At 42.2% G+C, this 17,348-nt stretch overlaps 1 protein-coding gene across 4 annotated transcripts in view; it reads right to left on the bottom strand.

Annotated features, from left to right (window-relative positions):
- STAC (SH3 and cysteine rich domain) overlaps positions 1–15,706 on the bottom strand; it is a 172,048-nt gene extending 156,342 nt beyond the window's left edge. Inside the window, exons 1-2 of one of the 4 annotated variants that reach the window (XM_060180562.1) lie at positions 15,391–15,706; positions 15,018–15,339 (exon numbers count right to left, since the gene is read on the bottom strand). In XM_060180562.1, coding sequence (XP_060036545.1) covers positions 15,018–15,339; positions 15,391–15,681 — 613 coding nt within the window. In that variant the 5' untranslated portion in view covers positions 15,682–15,706. Of the gene's footprint in view, positions 1–15,017; positions 15,340–15,390 lie in introns of those variants that run through there. The other 3 variants (XM_060180564.1, XM_007517048.3, XM_060180563.1) reach the window with 3 other exon arrangements.
- Between the last annotated feature and the right edge of the window lie 1,642 nt (positions 15,707–17,348).

The following is a 17,348-nucleotide window of genomic DNA, read 5'->3' as shown; positions in this document are numbered from 1 at the left end:
TTTAAATCTTATATTTTGGAATTAGAATATCAAGTTCACTGGGAGTGATCACCGGCAAACCGATCAACATCTTGAGCATACAATAAAAATGTGTTATTTAGACAAATTCATGCCAGTAACTTCATCTTAGTCAACTTCCTTTTAAGCAAGAATTAAGAAATACCAAAACTATCAGGAATACAGAAACTCACTTAAAGAACTGACTTAAAAGAAATACAGTCAGAAACCAGAAAAATTAAGCCAAAAATTTAATGAACTACCAGGCCAATCAGTCAGCAAAATCAAAAACAAAAACAAAAACACACTGAAAAACAGAAATATAAATATTTTATCTACACTAAGGGGGCATCCCCAACCACTAAACGTAATGAAAGAGAATGGAGTCACTGCTCCTAAGACTATAGAGAAGGAATTCGTGTCAGAGAAAGAATGGATGACACATCAGGGAGGGGTAAGAGGTACTGACTGACAGACATGCCAGAAGGGTAGCAGGCAGGGTTGGGGTAGAAGATGCGTAGACATGTCTGGGGACAAAACCAGAGTGAAAAAGGGGGCAATTTCTGTGCTTCTATTGGCAACTTACATCACGTCAGCTTAGAGGGTCAGAGAGCAATAGACTCCTGGGGCCCCAGGGTGTGATGGGTCCTTTGTTTCCACTCCTTTCTCTTGAGCTTGACCTTGGTCCTGCATCCTGTAGCAACAGCTGCTCCCAGACTTGAGAAAAGCATGCCGAAACTTCACCTGTGGAGCCACTAGGAAGAGGGCAGTTTCATTTTCTCATACATGAAGCATCCTCTAGAAGTCATGGGACATCTTGTTTCTGTTCACCCAAGAACTTCTTTACCTTGGTAGTGACACAGAATGACTTGGTTTTCTGATTTGGTTGGCTTTATGCATGATGCCATGTATGGATGAGGACACAAGAAGAACACACACACACACACACACACACACACACACACACACACACACCACTGGACTGGCATTTCACACTGAGTTTATACACTAAAGGAAGAGTGAATTTGGACTGGTTGTCTAAAAGGGAGCTAGCTGGATGCTAGATAAATCGGTCTGGAGCTCAGATGAGAGATTATGGGTTGGATTCAGACTGGGGAGTTATCAGCTGTTGGATTAAACAGAAAGAATAAGTAAAATGTACCAGTGTCGACCAAGAAAGAGCATGGACAGTGAGAAAGTTAAAGTCTGAGAACAGAATGCAAGGGGGAAATCACTGTTTGAATGATGGATGGAGGAAGCAGTGAGAGCCAGAAGAATCAGAAAGGGAGGACTATGGTAGCAGGAAGAAAATCTAAAGATTGTAAGAGTGGGGACACAGTTCTTTCTCTTTGTAAAGTAGAAATACAAGTGTTTGTGTATAGGTGTACTGCTTTCCTGATTCCAACCCAGATCTAAAGGTCATGTTAGATATAGCAGGTAAATACGAAAGGAGGTGATACATAGACTAGTAGCACATGGGAATGTTGCTAGAAAGACTAAAAAAGGACAGACTTGAAAGAAGGTCTCAGGGCTGTCACCCTCCAGAGTTATTTTGAAAATTAAATGGCATAGATATGTTTCTGGCAAAAGGCAAGCTAGCCAATGGGATCCAAGCCAACTACAGAAAAAAGGAGAGATACTGGGGAGACAGCTCAGGCAATGGAGCACAGTACCTACATACCGGAAGCTCCAGGTTTGATTCCCAACACCCTGTGTACCAGAGTGGTGCTCTGGCTTCTCTCTCATTCTGTCTCTCATCTGGATCTCTCTCTCTCTGTCTCATATGTGAAATGAATCCAATTAAATTTAAAAAATAATAGAACTAGCTAATAGGAACTATCTTCAAATTAATTTTCATATAGCTATGAGGCTTAGATATTATTAGTGGTTTTTTAATCCCCTCAAAAAGATCTGAGTTCTATGAATGATTTCAAGGAAAAAAAAAACTGTGGACCTCCTCCCAAATTATTTTTTAAAACTTGGCATGTTTTTAAAAATAAAATCTGACCCAGGACATAAAGTGACAGTTATAGAGCAGTCTCTTTTCTAGACATACATGTAAAAATAATAAAGTATTGGCAATAAAAACCCAGCAGTTTATTAAAAGAAAATCCCTCTGGCCAAGTAAGATCTTTTCCAAGAATCTAAGAAGGGTTAGGCTATCTATTAATATAATCCATCACATAAAGAAGCCAAAGGATAAAAAACATCACATGATCACCCTGATATTTGCCAAAAAAAATTCAATGGAAACAACTTCACATCCAGTTCTGATGGAAATTCTTAGTAAGCTGAGCACAGTACCCATCTTAACACAAGAAGGGCTTCTCAATTTAATTGTGACTGTGAATAGGAAACTCAAAATTCATGCAGGAAGAAATCTCCAGAGATGATTTGGTTGGACCTGAATGTGTCTTGAAGCTGAATTTATAAAGAATCACCTTAGATCTCTCAATTTGACTGTACATTTGCAGTGGCATCCAGAATGGTTTGAGACATATGAGACTAGAGGCGACCTCTTAGCACACTACACAGCACTACCCTCAGAACAAAACATTGGTGGCATTTAAAGCAAGTCAGAGCAGGGTGGGCTTGGTGGTGGTAAGGAGAGATAGCTCAGCTGATGGGGCGTAAGTCTCACTATGCAATCCACGTTCTGAGTTTGAGTCCCAGCACCACTTTAGAGGGAGCGCCATGGACAGCATTGGTGAATGTATATGAATGGTGGAAAGGTACTGCACCTCCTCTCTCCATCCTCTCTTTCTAAAACAGACACATGAGAAAACTGACTGTGAGAAGGTGCCTGGACATTGATATCATGTATGTATGAAACCTCAGAACCCTACATCCCCACTTCCACACCCTGCCTTCCAAAGACAGCAGCAAGATGATTACAGCAGATATTGCTAGAATCAGATAAAAATAGCCAGCTAACACTTACTATGTTCCAGGTACCATGCTAATCACTTAGCAAACACTAATGAATTTAGGCATAGTGACAATGCTGGGGAAGGGCATTACTATGCAGACTTTGCTAAGTGATAGACAGGGGAAAATGTTATATAGCATTCTAAAGTAGCATCTGGGATTGAATACAGCTGTGTTTACTCTGGAATACATACATATGTTCAGCCAGTAAACAACATTGATTCTTAATTAATTAATAGGATAAGGTAATGTGAAAGATATTGGATTATGGGATTGGTATAACATTTTTCTACAGTTAGAATATATAAAAGAGACATTCACAGTAGCAACCAGAAGCAAAAAACACCCAAGAAATAACTAACAGAGAGTTGGGTCAAAGGTCTTCGGCATATCTTTAAGCATATGTGGCATGAAAGACATATCAGTGGATAAAAATATAAACACTATCTCTGGATGCGATATTTCATTATTTGTTAAGATCACTAAAATAATCTTCACTGCTTAAATACTTCTATCATTTTAAAGGAAAAACAGAAAAATGAGGTGTCTAGATAAATAAAACTCCCAGAAATTGTATTATCAACTGAGTGCGCTATAAAATGGAAATAACTGAACATTATGCTAGTAAAGTCTAAGTATAATACAGTAATAAATGCAAATGATTAAATTATCACAGATGACTCCAGGAGAAGACCTAGAACATATTATCATTTATTACATAATAAAGTAACATTTCAAATCAGTAAAAAAAAATGAATGAATTATTCAACAAATGGTTTTAGAAATCCTCATTTTCCATGTGGGAAAAAAACACATTTCTTCCATTTCACCTAACAACATAATTTTCAGATGGATTAAAGTAGTAAAAGTGAAAAGTATATATTAAGGGTCTAGAGAGACATGGAGGTTAACATTGATGTGACTCTTCAGTGGGGAAGACTTTTCTAAATATAATGGAAGAATGAAACTATAAATTAGACATTTAACAACATAAAGGAAGAAATCTTCTTTAAATTAGAAATTTAAAATTTTTAAACTCTTTTTTTTTTTTTTTTGTAAATGTCATCAGTGGGGCTTCTCTGTTCCACGCTAACTTTTTCAGATAGAAAGATAGAGACAGGGAGACAGAGAAAGATGCTACAAGACTGAAACTTCCAATGTGGTAAAGACTGGGCTTAAACCTGGGTAATGCTTGTGACAAAACAAGTCCCACTTCCAAGTAAGCTATCTTTTCTTTATCATGTTTCCTTTATTTTTTTTATTAGGAGGTTAAAGTTTTACAGTACAGTTGTTGGAACATGGGTACAATCTCTCATCTCCCCAAGATAAGTGTTTGCAAATCACTCTCACTCCCAGATTAGGCCCATCATCCTGTACCAGCACCTGAAAGGACCCCCTACTCCCAACCTCCTTCCTGTCCACCTTTCCCAGAGACCTTTACTTTGGTGCAACACACTAAATGCATCTAAGTTTTGCATTATTGTTACCCCCTTGATAAGCTTCAGAATAAACACTACATAATTGGCCAAGGATTAACCTGGAAAAAACTACATATTAAGTAAAAGACAATATTGTCCATATGACAACCTTTGTTAGAGTCATCAAACAAGTAAACAGAAAAACTTGAGGCTAAGACTCCACTAAAATCCTAGATTTATTCCCTTCCTAATTTGAGGCCAGATCCCATAAATCTAATTCCGGTTTGGATACAACAAATGATACTCATCATTTTAACAACTGGGAGAAAGTCTAAGCTCACCAATAAAGAACTGACTACAAAAGCTGGTAAGGACAAAATGCTGGCTAACTTAATGATGGTCTTTTGGCCATTCCATCACCCAGGGTCCTAGAAAGGGAATTCTTGGATTCTACCCATAGACAATATGGGCCTGGACTTCCGATAGATATCCCTCTCCTGTATCACTGGTCATACCCAATGGGAACATCATTATAATCCCATGTGTAGGCTTCTTCAGGATAATACCCCCATTATGAAATAGCAATGGTAGCGGCTGCCCCACTCTCTGAAGGGAGGCTGAGTTATCCTACTCTACCACTCCAGGGAGACTGATCCTCAAATGAGTGCAGCCTAGAATGTTCCTATCTGTGACTGTGGACTGTGACCTCAATCTAAGAGATCCTCTGAGGTTGTACAGGCTTCTGTGCTAAACATGTGTAGATATAGGCCCTGGGTTAGATAATTGTGGTAAACATTTAATAGCATTTATATATCTTCTTCAAGTTTGCAAACAACTCTGCCCTAAACCTGCTTCCTATTTCTACTCCCATCTCTGACACCATCTTCGCAGACAATATTTCTAGTCCACCACCCATGTTATGTATCAACTCAAGCAAAGATTATTAAGACATAGGCCTTTAGGAACATTCCTAAAATAGACTTCCTAGCTTCACTTCTAAGGCCCCTATTTCCATCTGTTCTATTCATACATTATGGTTCCTATTTATTAAACATTTTATCTTGCTCTCCATCTTACTACATTTCAGTCACCAATTTCCAGATGCTACTATGATTCCATCTGACTTCCCAGAGCAGATGATCTCACTAATGCTTCCTGGAACCTCACCTCTCCAGAGCCCTACCTCACTAGGGAAACAGAGAAACAGGTTGTGGTATGGACCAACCTGGCAATGCCCATGTACACTGGATAAGCAATTACAGAAGCCAGAATTCCCACTTTCTGTGGCCCCCAAAAAGAATTTTGGTCCATACACAACAGAGGGATGAACAATAAAGTTTCCAACAGAGGGGATGGGACACAGAACTCTGGTGGTGGGAATTGTATGGAATGATACCCCTATTATCTTACAATCTCTTAAATCAATAATATGTATGACAATGCAGATGGACCTTGAAGATTTATATTAAGTGAAAAAAATCTGGACACAATGGGACAAATGCTACATCACTCCTCTTTGAGGAGCTGCCAAAGCAGAGAGAAAGAAGAATGGTAATTGCCAACAGCTAAACAGAGTGGTATTAGAGTAAAACACTGTTATTCTATGGGTTGGAGTTTCAGTTTGGGATGAAAAATATTCTGGACATAGTCATGGCTTAGAATAGTTAAAAGGATAAATTGACAAAGCAGTGGGGATGGACTTTAATGCTGACATACAGTAGGACTCTAAAAAAGAAGAAATGAATTAGAAACATTTTCACCAACTCAGGGTGATGCTAAAGGAATTTCATTACAGCATATGGTGGACAAATCAGTGGATCGATTTTCCCTAGGAATTCATAATCAAAGTTCTACTTCTCATAGACTTTTGAGTTCAAGTGTATATAACAGATTTGCTCTGGGATGCCTTATAGTGAGAAGTAACATGAAATTTGGTTCTCAGAGAATGATACCCTGGGGAGATCTGACGCAAAAGTAAAAAGTCTGCAGTCGGATATATTATTGGAAAGTCTGATAGTATGAACTCCATTCTCTCCAAATGGACTTAAAGTTTATTATACTTTCAGTGAAAACCTTAGTTGTTGTCTTTGTGGAAATTGATTAGCTGACTGTAAAATGCCAAGAGCTAGAACTGTTTTTTGAAAAAGAATAAAGCAAGAAGGCTTACTATTCCAGGTAACAAGGCCTATTTAATAAAGCTGTTCCACTTGAATGTTGTACAGGCGCAAGGATAGACAAATAGACCAACAAGGTAGAAAAGAAACCTCCATAGAAACTGGAAATATATATGTTTTTAAAAATATTTTTATTTATTCATTTATTGGGTAGAGACAGAAAAAATGAGAGGGAAAGGCCAAATAGGGAGAGGGAAAGAGAGACACCTGTAGCACTGCTTCACCATTCATGAAACTCACCCCCACCCCATCCTCCCAGTTTATGAGTACCAGGGGCTTGAACCCGGGTCCCTGTACACGGTAACATGTGCACTCAACTGAGCCTACTATTACCACCCCACCCTAGAAATATGCCTGCTTTATAGCAGAGGCAGAAGTGCACTGTAGGGGAGTCAGGCTGTAGCGCAGTGGTTAAGCACAGGTGGCACAAAGCGCAAGGACCGGCATAAGGATCCCGGTTTGAGCCCCGGACTCCCCACCTGCAAGGAAGTCGCTTCATAGGCGGTGAAGCAGGTCTGCAGGTGTCTATCTTTCTCTCCCCCTCTCTGTCTTCCCCTCCTGTCTCCATTTCTCTCTGTCCTACCCAACAATGATGACAACAATAATAATAACCACAACAATAAAACAACAAGGGCAACAAAAGGGAATAAATAAATACATATTTAAATATATATAATAAAAATTAAAAAAAGAAGTGCACTGTAATAGTGAATATTGACCTCATATCACACTATAACCGAAAAGCAATTCCAAATGGATTATGGAGCTATATGTGAGAGATAAAATCAAAAACATTTCTAGAAGTAACTAGAGATGAATAACTTCATGCCTTTGGAGTTAGGCAAAGATTTCATAAGCATAGCACAAAAATCATCAATACCCACAATGGGAAAATAATAAGATAATGGCTACAAATTAAGAATTGCTGTTAAGAAGAGAAAACACGAAGCTATGGATTAGAAAATGTTTCTCTCCAGGCTGGGGCTATACATCAACCTGCAACGTCCCTGGTCAGTGGAGAAGCAATTACAAAAGCAAGAACTCCCACCTTCTGCACCCCAAAAAGAATTTTAACCCACACTCCCAGTGAGAAAGAAGTGATACGGGGAAGATTACTAGAGGGCTCTGAACCCCCACTCGATCAGGAACCAGAGGGAGAAGAGAAAATAGAGAGGGGTTATAGTAATCAGTACATGTGCGACTTGGAAAGGAAGAAAAGGTGGAACCTTAAAAAAAAAGGGGGGTAATTATATACAAATATAGACAAGACAGCTGTAGAGCTACTAGTTAACCCCTGTCTGCAACCTTAGGAGAACTGTTGTAGCTTACAGTGGGGGAATGGGGATCCAGAGCTCTGGTGGTGGGAATGGTATGGAGTTATCCCCACCCCACCCCCGTTGTCTTGTAATTTGTAAATCAATATTAAGTCACTAATAAAAAGAAATAAAAATAAAATAGTTAAAATGTTTCTCTCTCCAAGCTCTTGTATCCAGAGTATAAAAAGAACTTATACAAATAAAAAAGACAAAAAAAAATAGCTGAATAAGAAAAAAAAATCCAGAAAAAATAACAACTACTTGATAAAAGAGGCTATATAACAAAGAAACATAACAAACCCCTAATAATCCTTACCCTAATTGTGTAGTAGGAAAGTGAATTTCCCTTTCATATTTTTCTATGATTTCCAATTTTGCACTTGGGAGTATTTAGTACTTTTACAATCATGGAAATAACATAGCAACTTTGTCAATTCAGCTGCATGGCAGTAATGATTAAAATTCTTTGGCAAGGCGTAGGACAACAGCAGGTCACCTTAACCAGAGCCATTTCTTTGAACTGGAGTAAGGTGGGAAATGGCAATGAGAGAGTAAACATAAATTATTCCATTGAGTACTTTGATTGGCAGGGAGCGAATCTTACTTCTTCAAGACTGCAAAATGGATATCGTTCATGCTGGAGTTACTCAAACTTGGCTAAACAATGCACTCATTACAGGAGCTTTCTTAAAATAAGGATGTCTCAGACCTCTACTTAGAGGTATTTATGATCCAGAAGAAACATTTGCTGTTGTTATGTTAGGTTCCTTAGTGAGAAAGAGAGGGTGAAAGAGACTGGCCTATGCAGTCTCAGTATTCCCCCTTGCAAGGCCTGTGCTCCACCACTGAGCCATATCCCCAGTGACCAGTGACCCGTTACCCGTTACCCGTTACCAAATAGAGTTTTCCCTCTCACTCTTCCTTTTTCTTTCTTTATTTTTTTTAAAATTTTTTATTTAAGAAAGGATTAGTGAACAAAAACATAAGGTAGGAGGGGTACAACTCCACACAATTACCACCACCCAATCCCCATAACCCACCCCCTCCCATGGTAGCTTTCCCATTCTCTAGCCCTCTGGGAGCATGGACCCAGGGTCGTTGAGGGTTGCAGAAGGTAGAAGGTCTGGCTTCTGTAATTGCTTCCCCGCTGAACATGGGCGTTGACTGGTCGGTCCATACTCCCAGTCTGCCTCTCTCTTTCCCTAGTAAGGTGTGTCTATTCAGCTCTGGATTATATTAATGGTGGCAACTGAATCTGGGAGCTCAGAGCCTGAGGCATGAAAGTCATTTGCATAAACACTATGCTGTTTCCTCAGGGTTCTTAATAGGGCATAACTCTTTTTTTTTAAATATATATTTAAATTCAATTTTTATAATTATTATTGTTTCTACAAAGTACTACTCAGCTCTAGCTCATGGTGGTGTGGGGGACGGAACCTGGGAACTGAGAATCTGTTTGCATAACCATTATGCTATCTCCGCTGACCCTTCCCATAACTCTGTTAGATTTTTAGACAAGTCATTTCCTCTCTCTGGGTATCAACTTCCAAGATGGGAGAGAAAGGGGGGAGAGAGAGAGAGAGAGAGAGAGAGATGTAAATTACCTCTGAAGGCTATGGACAGCTTATTGAGTTGATATAAACTTTAAATACTTTCCCCAGAATATGCACTTATGCCAGTTCCTACTGTTCACAGAACTTCTTTCTTTTTTTTATCTTTTGTTGCCCTGGTTGTTTTATCATTGTTGTGGTTACTATTATTGTTGTTATTGATGCCATTGTTGTTGGATAGAACAGAGAGGAATGGAGAGAGGAGGGGAAGATAGAAAGAAATGGAGAGAGGGGAGTCGGGCTGTAGCGCAGCAGGTTAAGCGCAGGTGGCGCAAAGCACAAGGACCGGCATAAGAATCCTGGTTCGAACCCCGGCTCCCCACCTGCAGGGGAGTCGCTTCACGGGCGGTGAAGCAGGTCTGCAGGTGTCTATCTTTCTCTCCTCCTCTGTTTTCCCCTCCTCTCTCCATTTCTCTCTGTCCTATCCAACAATGACAACAACAATAATAACTACAACAATAAAAAAAACAACAAGGGCAACAAAAGGGAATAAATAAATAAAATAAATATTAAAAAAAAAAGAAATGGAGAGAGGAGTGGAAGACAGAGAGGGAGAGAGAAAGATAGACACCTGCAGACCTGCTTCACTGCCTGTGAAGCGACTCCCCTGCAGGTGGGGAGCCGGGGCTCCAACCAGATCCTTACACTGGTCCTTGTGCTTTGCGCCATGTGCGCTTAACCCACTGCACTACCGCCCGACTCCCCCCACACACCTAACTTCTAAAAATCATTCATGAACCTCCAAAACTTATACTCAGCTTTTATATTAAATGCTTGGAATATGTGATAATGAGATCATACTATTGTCAGCAAAAATTTTCATAACTTTCAGAGATGTGACCTGAAATTATTTGTTGGTAAAATAATTTGAGATCTGGAGTGTACTCTAAGGTGATGATCCAGTGTGATGTAATTGTCATAGGGTCGATGAAGTGAGATCATATGAAAGATGATTAGATGAGTGGGCACTTGATGTTTCTTAGACTTCTTTCTCTAGTTTCACGTACAGTTTTCATGATAAAACAAATCTCCATGGGAGTCAGGCGGTAGCACAGTGGGTTAAGCACAGGTGGCACAAAGCGCAACGACTGACGATTCCAATTTGAGCCCCCAGCTCCCCATCTGCAGAGGGGTAGCTTCACAAAAGGTGAAGCAGGTCTGCAGCTGTCTCTCTTTCTCTCCCCTTTTCTGTCTCCCCCACCTCTCTCGATTTCTCTCTGTCCTATTCAACAATAATACCAATGGCAACAATAATAATAACAACAACAACAAGGGCAACAAAATGGGGGAAAAAATGGGCCTCCAGGAGCAGTGGATTCGTAGTGCAGCACCAAGCTCCAGCAATAACCCTGGAGGCAAAAAGAAAATAATAAATAATAATAAAATAAAAAAGAAAGAGCAAAGGGTGACCCCTGCCTCCAGAAGGATGTCTCTGCCCTGCTCTGTATGTTCCAGGGCCTCCTCCCCTTCCCCTTCATTCCTGGATCAGGCTGAAGTTATCTTTCTTTTTTGTGGATATTTCCTCCCTTGTTACTGGAAGAGGAAAAGAGGACGGGCGACCATAATAACTACACCAATAAAACAACAAGGGCAACAAAAGGGAATAAATACATAAATAAATGTTCAAAAAAATCTCCACAATGAAGTAATCCCTAACTTTAAAAAAATATTCAGAAGAGATTTTTTGTTTCCAATTCTAGTGCTGTCTTTTTCTTTTTAACCAGAGCACCGCCAGCTCTAGCTTATGGAGGCGCTAGGGACTGAGCCTCATGTCTAGGAGCATCAGACATAAATGTCTTCTGCACAGTCACTGTGCTATCTCCCAGGTGTTCTAATACGTTCTGATTTAACATTTCAAAGGCTGCAGAAAAAAATGGATTTTCAGAAATATTTGACAAACCCAGGGCCATGAATCATCCTCCTCCTCCTAAAGCCTCCTCTAGGCTAGAGGCTCTGCTGTGATCCCTTTGCCTGCATGACTCCGTGATAATCTTTCTGATATTTCCATAAACACACCTTTTAGGAAAGAGTAACAAAAGTAAACATATAGAAATTGGACAGGAATTATCCTTTAGTTGTCCTCCTCCATAGTTCTTTAATCAGCTCACATACTGTTATTATCTGAGATCTCTTAGACGAGAAGACCAGAGTCCTACTGCAGATGACTTTTAGTGGAATACAAAAGCCGTGTCTAAACAACTTCATTAAAAAATAGGGAGTGGACATGAACAGAATCTTCACCAGAGAAGAGTTCCAGATGGCCAACAGACATATGAAAAGATGCTCAAAGTCACTGAATATCAAAGAAATGAAGACTATAATGAGATGCCACTCCACACCTGTGAGAATGGCACACGTTAGAAATGACAGAAACAAGTGCTGAAGAGTATGTAGGGGGTAAAGGACCCTTTAACACTGCTGGTGGGAATGTAAATTGGTTTAACCCCTATGGAGAACAGTCTGTTTATCTCAGCATATTAGAAATTCCTCAGAATATTAGAAATGAGCCTGCTCTCTGACTTAACAATCCCTCTCCCAGGAATTTATTCAAAGAACACAAAAAACATCTACCCAAGGAGATTTATGTAGACCTATGTTCATAGCAGCACTACTTGTAATAGCTCAAACATAAAAGAAATCCAGATACCCAAAGACAGTTGATAAGCTAAGAAGTTCTAGTATATAAACACAATGGAATACTACTCAGCTGAAAGAAATGATGAAACTCTCTCCTTTGCCTCATTTTGTAAGAACCATGCTGAGTGAGATTAGTTAGAAGGAAAAGGATACATACTGGAGGATGTCACTTATGGGTGGAATTTAAGAAATGAAGAAGGATAGGTGGAAACACAGGATAAAATTTGGATTCACTGGGCATTGGTTACCCAATTCAAGATGGCAGAGGAGAACTCAAGTTGGTAGTGGGAGTCGTGTGTAGATACCAATCATGGGGAGATAAGAAATCGTACCCATCTGAGAGTTTGCTCTGCAGAAATGGGCCACTTGGGCTCTTGTCCTTCCTGAGACACTCAACTAGCTATGTGACTTGGGGTTTAGTCAATTAACCTGTTGAGTATCCATTCCCTTCAGAGGGTTACTGTAAAGGTGCAGCTGTGGTAACCTATAGTAAGCATTCAGTAGGTGCTTACTAATGTGTGCATATAAAGCTAGGTTAAAAAAAAAAAAGACAAATGAAAGTGTTATCAGTAAATGTTCAGGATTGTGATCAGTTCCTGATTTTTCTTTCCTTTTCTTTTTTCCATCCCATCAGCTAATTTCTACACTGAATTATTGTTGTAATTAGAGAAAAATATCAAGTCTTTCTTAGATAAAGTTGAAATGCCCAGAAATGCCTGCACTGTGTTTATCCCATGTGATATTTTGGCCAACAGACCACTTCAGAGGAGCATGAAATGGAGTGATTACTATTGTCTTACTCACATTCTCCTTTCTATACTCTCATTTTCAGGTTGGAAAGGTTTGGGAAATGCTAGTGAGCTTTCAAATGTGGCATCCCTGGTGGAGAATGGATGGAGTCTCCTCTGCTCCTGTGTCATGTCATTCTTCCTCCTTACCGCAGATACAGTTTAGCCTTTTTTGATGCCTTTGAGAATACCACAAAGGCTATAACCGGAATAAAAACAAAGCAGTGTTTTGGCACACTATTTTACATCTAATTCCCTAAGATTCATGTGCCCCAATAGACCATTTCTCCAGATGAAGGACACCTAACCCATGACAATGAATCGAGGTTGCATACACACACTTCAGTTGTGTAGACCAGTTTGAGATAATGGATGTGTATAAATCAGAAACTCTTACATCCCAGATATAACTGTGAATAATTGTGGGTATTATACAGGAAGATTGTATTTTATCAAAGAAGACCATTAGTATATCTATAAATAGCAAACCCATGCAGTGTGTTCAAACCATGCTGCCATGTATATAAATGCCCAGAACTTTCCAGAAAACATACTTGGCACAAAGCAACAGACTCAATTCAAAAAGTTTAATACTTAGTTCATTCCTAAGTTTAACTACATCCATTGGCTATTCTAGATTACTTCTACAATGTCCATAACTTAGGTGACCAATGGCCAGTTATAAACAGTGATGAGAAGGCCCCCAGAAACTTCTGGACAGAGGAGAGGTGATATGCAGATGAGGGCTGTGAGACTGCTTTGGAGTGGAATACCAAAGGTGAGACAGACACATGTCCATATGTTAGGAAGGGAAAGGAGATAGGCATCTTTTTTACACTACACCAGAATGGCACTGAGTAATTTCATGCATCGCCCACAATGACTCATGAAAGCAGGGCTTTTACCCTCTCCTCCAGTTCCCTTTGAGTTCTAGGAAAGAGGATAAGCTCCAAGTCAGATATTTATCAAAACAAAACAAAACTAAGGGAATCCTCTCTGTTTTGAATTTCCATTTCTGAGGTAATGTTCAAAGCCTGAGAAAGGTACAGTGAGTAGCATCACTTAAGCTGAGACCCACTTAACTATGATTCTAACCCTCCAGATTTAGCAAAAGCCTCCAGGGGTGGGTGGAAAGGCACTAAACTTCTCTTTGTTCCATGTGGCCAGTCCTACAAACCAGTGACCCCCTTTTTCTCCACTCCTACATAGGACTGCCCCACATTCCAAAGATGCCTAGAGAATTCACAGGGAGATCAGAGTACAGAACCAGGAACTCTGCTTAGAGTACAGAACCAGGAACCCTGCGCTTGGGAGAAAAAATATCCTTACAACCACAAACTCCTCCTTACAATATCCACTCTAGCTGGGCTGCCATTTGGCATCTCATGGACAGCAGCTGCATTTGACTTGATCCTTTTCCAAGATTTCCACTCATGAGACTGGCACCCATGAGAGTTTCAGAGGAAGTGCTATTGTGACTAGGAAAAGTGTTTCGGGCTTAGTTTCTGTGAATGTGTGTAAGTGGAACGCTCATGGAAGCCTCTGTAAGTTCTGAGAGTATTAACTTCCACTAGAAGAACATCAACTTTCCCGCGAAGGCGGTATTTTTCTCTGCCAATTATTCTTCTTACTATGACTATTATATCTGCAAAGACAGGTCTCAGAATGAGACCCTGGGGTCACAGGCAACCCTTGGCGGGCCCACAGGCACCCTAGCATACTCTATCCCAGGGCTGTTTCTCTGCTTTCAGAAGCCACCTGGTAACACACATGCTTTGGGCTCAAACAGGTCCAAAGCACAGAAGCACCAAACCACCACCACCCAAGAAAGTGGTCTCTGAAACCCCAGTCAATGTGGATGACGCCGGTTGGCAGGGGAGTGAAGCCCAGGAAACCTCAGGGCTGGGGGTGGACGAGGATGCAGGGTCCACAGGGACGTGGTCCAGGAGCCTCTTTAGCTGCAAGTCCTGCTGGACATCTGGACATTAAGTATCAAGAAGGGTGTAGTGGGGTAGGGGACCCCCGAGTCCTAGTGGAATAAGGGACTTGTCCTGGCCTCAGGCACCAGCGCCAAAGAAACGCAAAGGTGGACAGAGAAGGGGGAGAGGCGAGAGAGTTTGTGGTCTCTTGGGGCAAGTGCGCGCGGTACCTTGGATTCCTGGCTGCTGGTAGATGCAGGAGAGGGCGGCTGCTCGGTGCTCGCCGCCTCGCCGGGCAGCCCGTCCCCTCCGCCGTCCTCTCGGGCGCCTCTCGGAGGGATCATCGCGGCGGCGGTGGCTCGGGATCGGTGCTGCGCTCCCGGAGGAACCGCGAGGCTCCTCAGCCCCCCGCGCGCCCCGCCCGCGCGCTCCGCGGCTCAGCTCGCGGTCCCGGGGATTCCCATCTCCGCCCGGCGCCCCGCGTCCTCCTCCTCCCGCCTCGCCCCCGCCCGGGCCCTGCCCACGTCCCACGCACCCTGCCCTCCCTCCCCGGGGCTGGGGTGAGCGCGCCCCGCCGCGCCCCGCCGCGCCCCGCCGCGCCCGCGGCCACCTCGCCGCCACTGCGCGCCACTGCGCGGTTGCACGGTCGTGACCAGCGCCCGCCCCGCCACGGGCGAAGGAGCGAGGCCCGAGGCGGCTCCGGGGCGGGGCTGTGCGGCCAGCGCCCCGCGATGCGGACAGGCAGGGGGCCTCGCCCCTGGGAGGCTCCACGGGAAGGGGCGGGGGCTGGGGGCAGTGCTGCGCTCCAGCCCAGGGTGATTCCGAGAACAAAGTGAAAATGCAGATCCTCACCCTAGGGAATGGAATGCCCCCTCCCACACACACACATCCCATGCAGGATTCATCCAGGAGGAACCACCTGCAGTCACTCCCTCACTCCTCACTGTACAAAACTGACCAGAAGGGAGAAGGCGCCTGGTTAAGTTTAGGAACAGGACTCAGGGATGGAGAGCCTGGACCAGAGCTGGGGTCTCTTGGCTGCTTGAATGTACTGTGCCTGTGCCTTTATAATGCGGTGTATTTATGTGCCAAATCCTTAACGCCTTGTTTAATCCTCACAGCCCAAGTGTGTGCAAGGTATTGTCACATCCATTTTAAAGAGGTGGAAACCGAGGTTTTAGGGATGCAAGGTAACTCTTGAAGTCATGAGCAATAGTGGGTGGTGCTGGGATGGGAATCCAGATTTGCTTTAAAAAATGTTTGTTATTATTATGAAACCTCATCATATATGGGCCACGACTGAAGAGCAATAAGGTGGGGTGGGGTGGGTATTGCAGGATAGCAAGATTTCAAGGTTGTTCACTGAGGGACAATCTGAATTGTTAAGTTATTTGAAAAGATAGGGATAGTCTCACTGGATAAAGCAGAGAAAGGCCAAGTGTTCGTTGTTGTTGTTGTTGTAGACACAACTTTGGTGTGCAAGGACAGGAAGTACATTTTGACATATAAAAGGCCTTTTTCATCCTTCTCTTTCTGGTTTATCTCAAGATGATTCCTTCAAGCTTCTTCCAAAATGAGGTTAAGAAGGCGACTTCAACATTCCTAATAGCTGAGTAGTATTCCATTGTGAAACAAGAACAGAAAGGCGGGACTTAGAGTGGTGCTATATTGCACCAAAGCAAAGAACTCTGGGGAAGAAGGGCAGAAAGGGGGTAGAGGGTGGGGCTTTAGGTCCTGGTACACCATGATAGACCTAATTTGGGAGTAAGAGTGTTTTGCAGACATCTATATTGGTGAGAAGTTGTACCCACTGTGCCAATTAAAAAATGGCAAACCATTAACCTCCCAATTAAAAAAATTATTACTTTTTCTTCTTGGTTACACAAATCCTTCTTTAGCTTTCTTATAGTACAGACTTGTAAGATGAGGGTCGGGCGGTGGCGCATTGGGTTAAGCGCATGTGGCACAGAGCGCAGGGACCGCGTAAGGATCCCGGTTTGAGCCCCCGGCTCCCCACCTGCAGGGGAGTCGCTTCACAGGCAGTGAAGCAGGTCTGCAGGTGTCTGTCTTTCTCTCCCCCTCTCTATCTTCCCCTCCTCTCTCCATTTCTCTATGTCCTGTCCAACAACGAACAACATCAACAATGGCAATAATAATAACCACAAAGAAGCTACAACAACAAGGGCAACAAAAAGGGGGGAAAATGGACTCCAGGAGCGGTGGATTCATGGTGCAGGCACGGAGCCCAGCAATAACCCTGGAGGGAAAAAAAAAAAGAAAAAAGAAAAGACTTGTAAGATAAACTTCAGGGATATGCAATCTTTGCCTCACCCAGGGCCCTGAACAAGGTGCCCTAATTTTTCATAGACCCTGTGAGTGTGTGTATGATTCTACATGCTTTCACTAGCTCAAAGCCTTTGCAATGAACATAGTATGCTTTCCATCCTGGACCTCCCTTGAAAGCCCCTGTTCAAGTGCTTTCACAGTGCTCTAAATATCTTGTGAGCCTTTGCCTCAGATTTGACCAGGCTGGATAGATCAACACAAATGACCACATCCTG

Source organism: Erinaceus europaeus, chromosome 21 (genome assembly GCF_950295315.1).
Source record: "Erinaceus europaeus chromosome 21, mEriEur2.1, whole genome shotgun sequence".
NCBI classification, from domain to species: domain Eukaryota; kingdom Metazoa; phylum Chordata; class Mammalia; order Eulipotyphla; family Erinaceidae; genus Erinaceus; species Erinaceus europaeus.
Note: the sequence above shows the minus strand (reverse complement) of the source record. Positions and strands in the feature narration are given on the sequence as shown.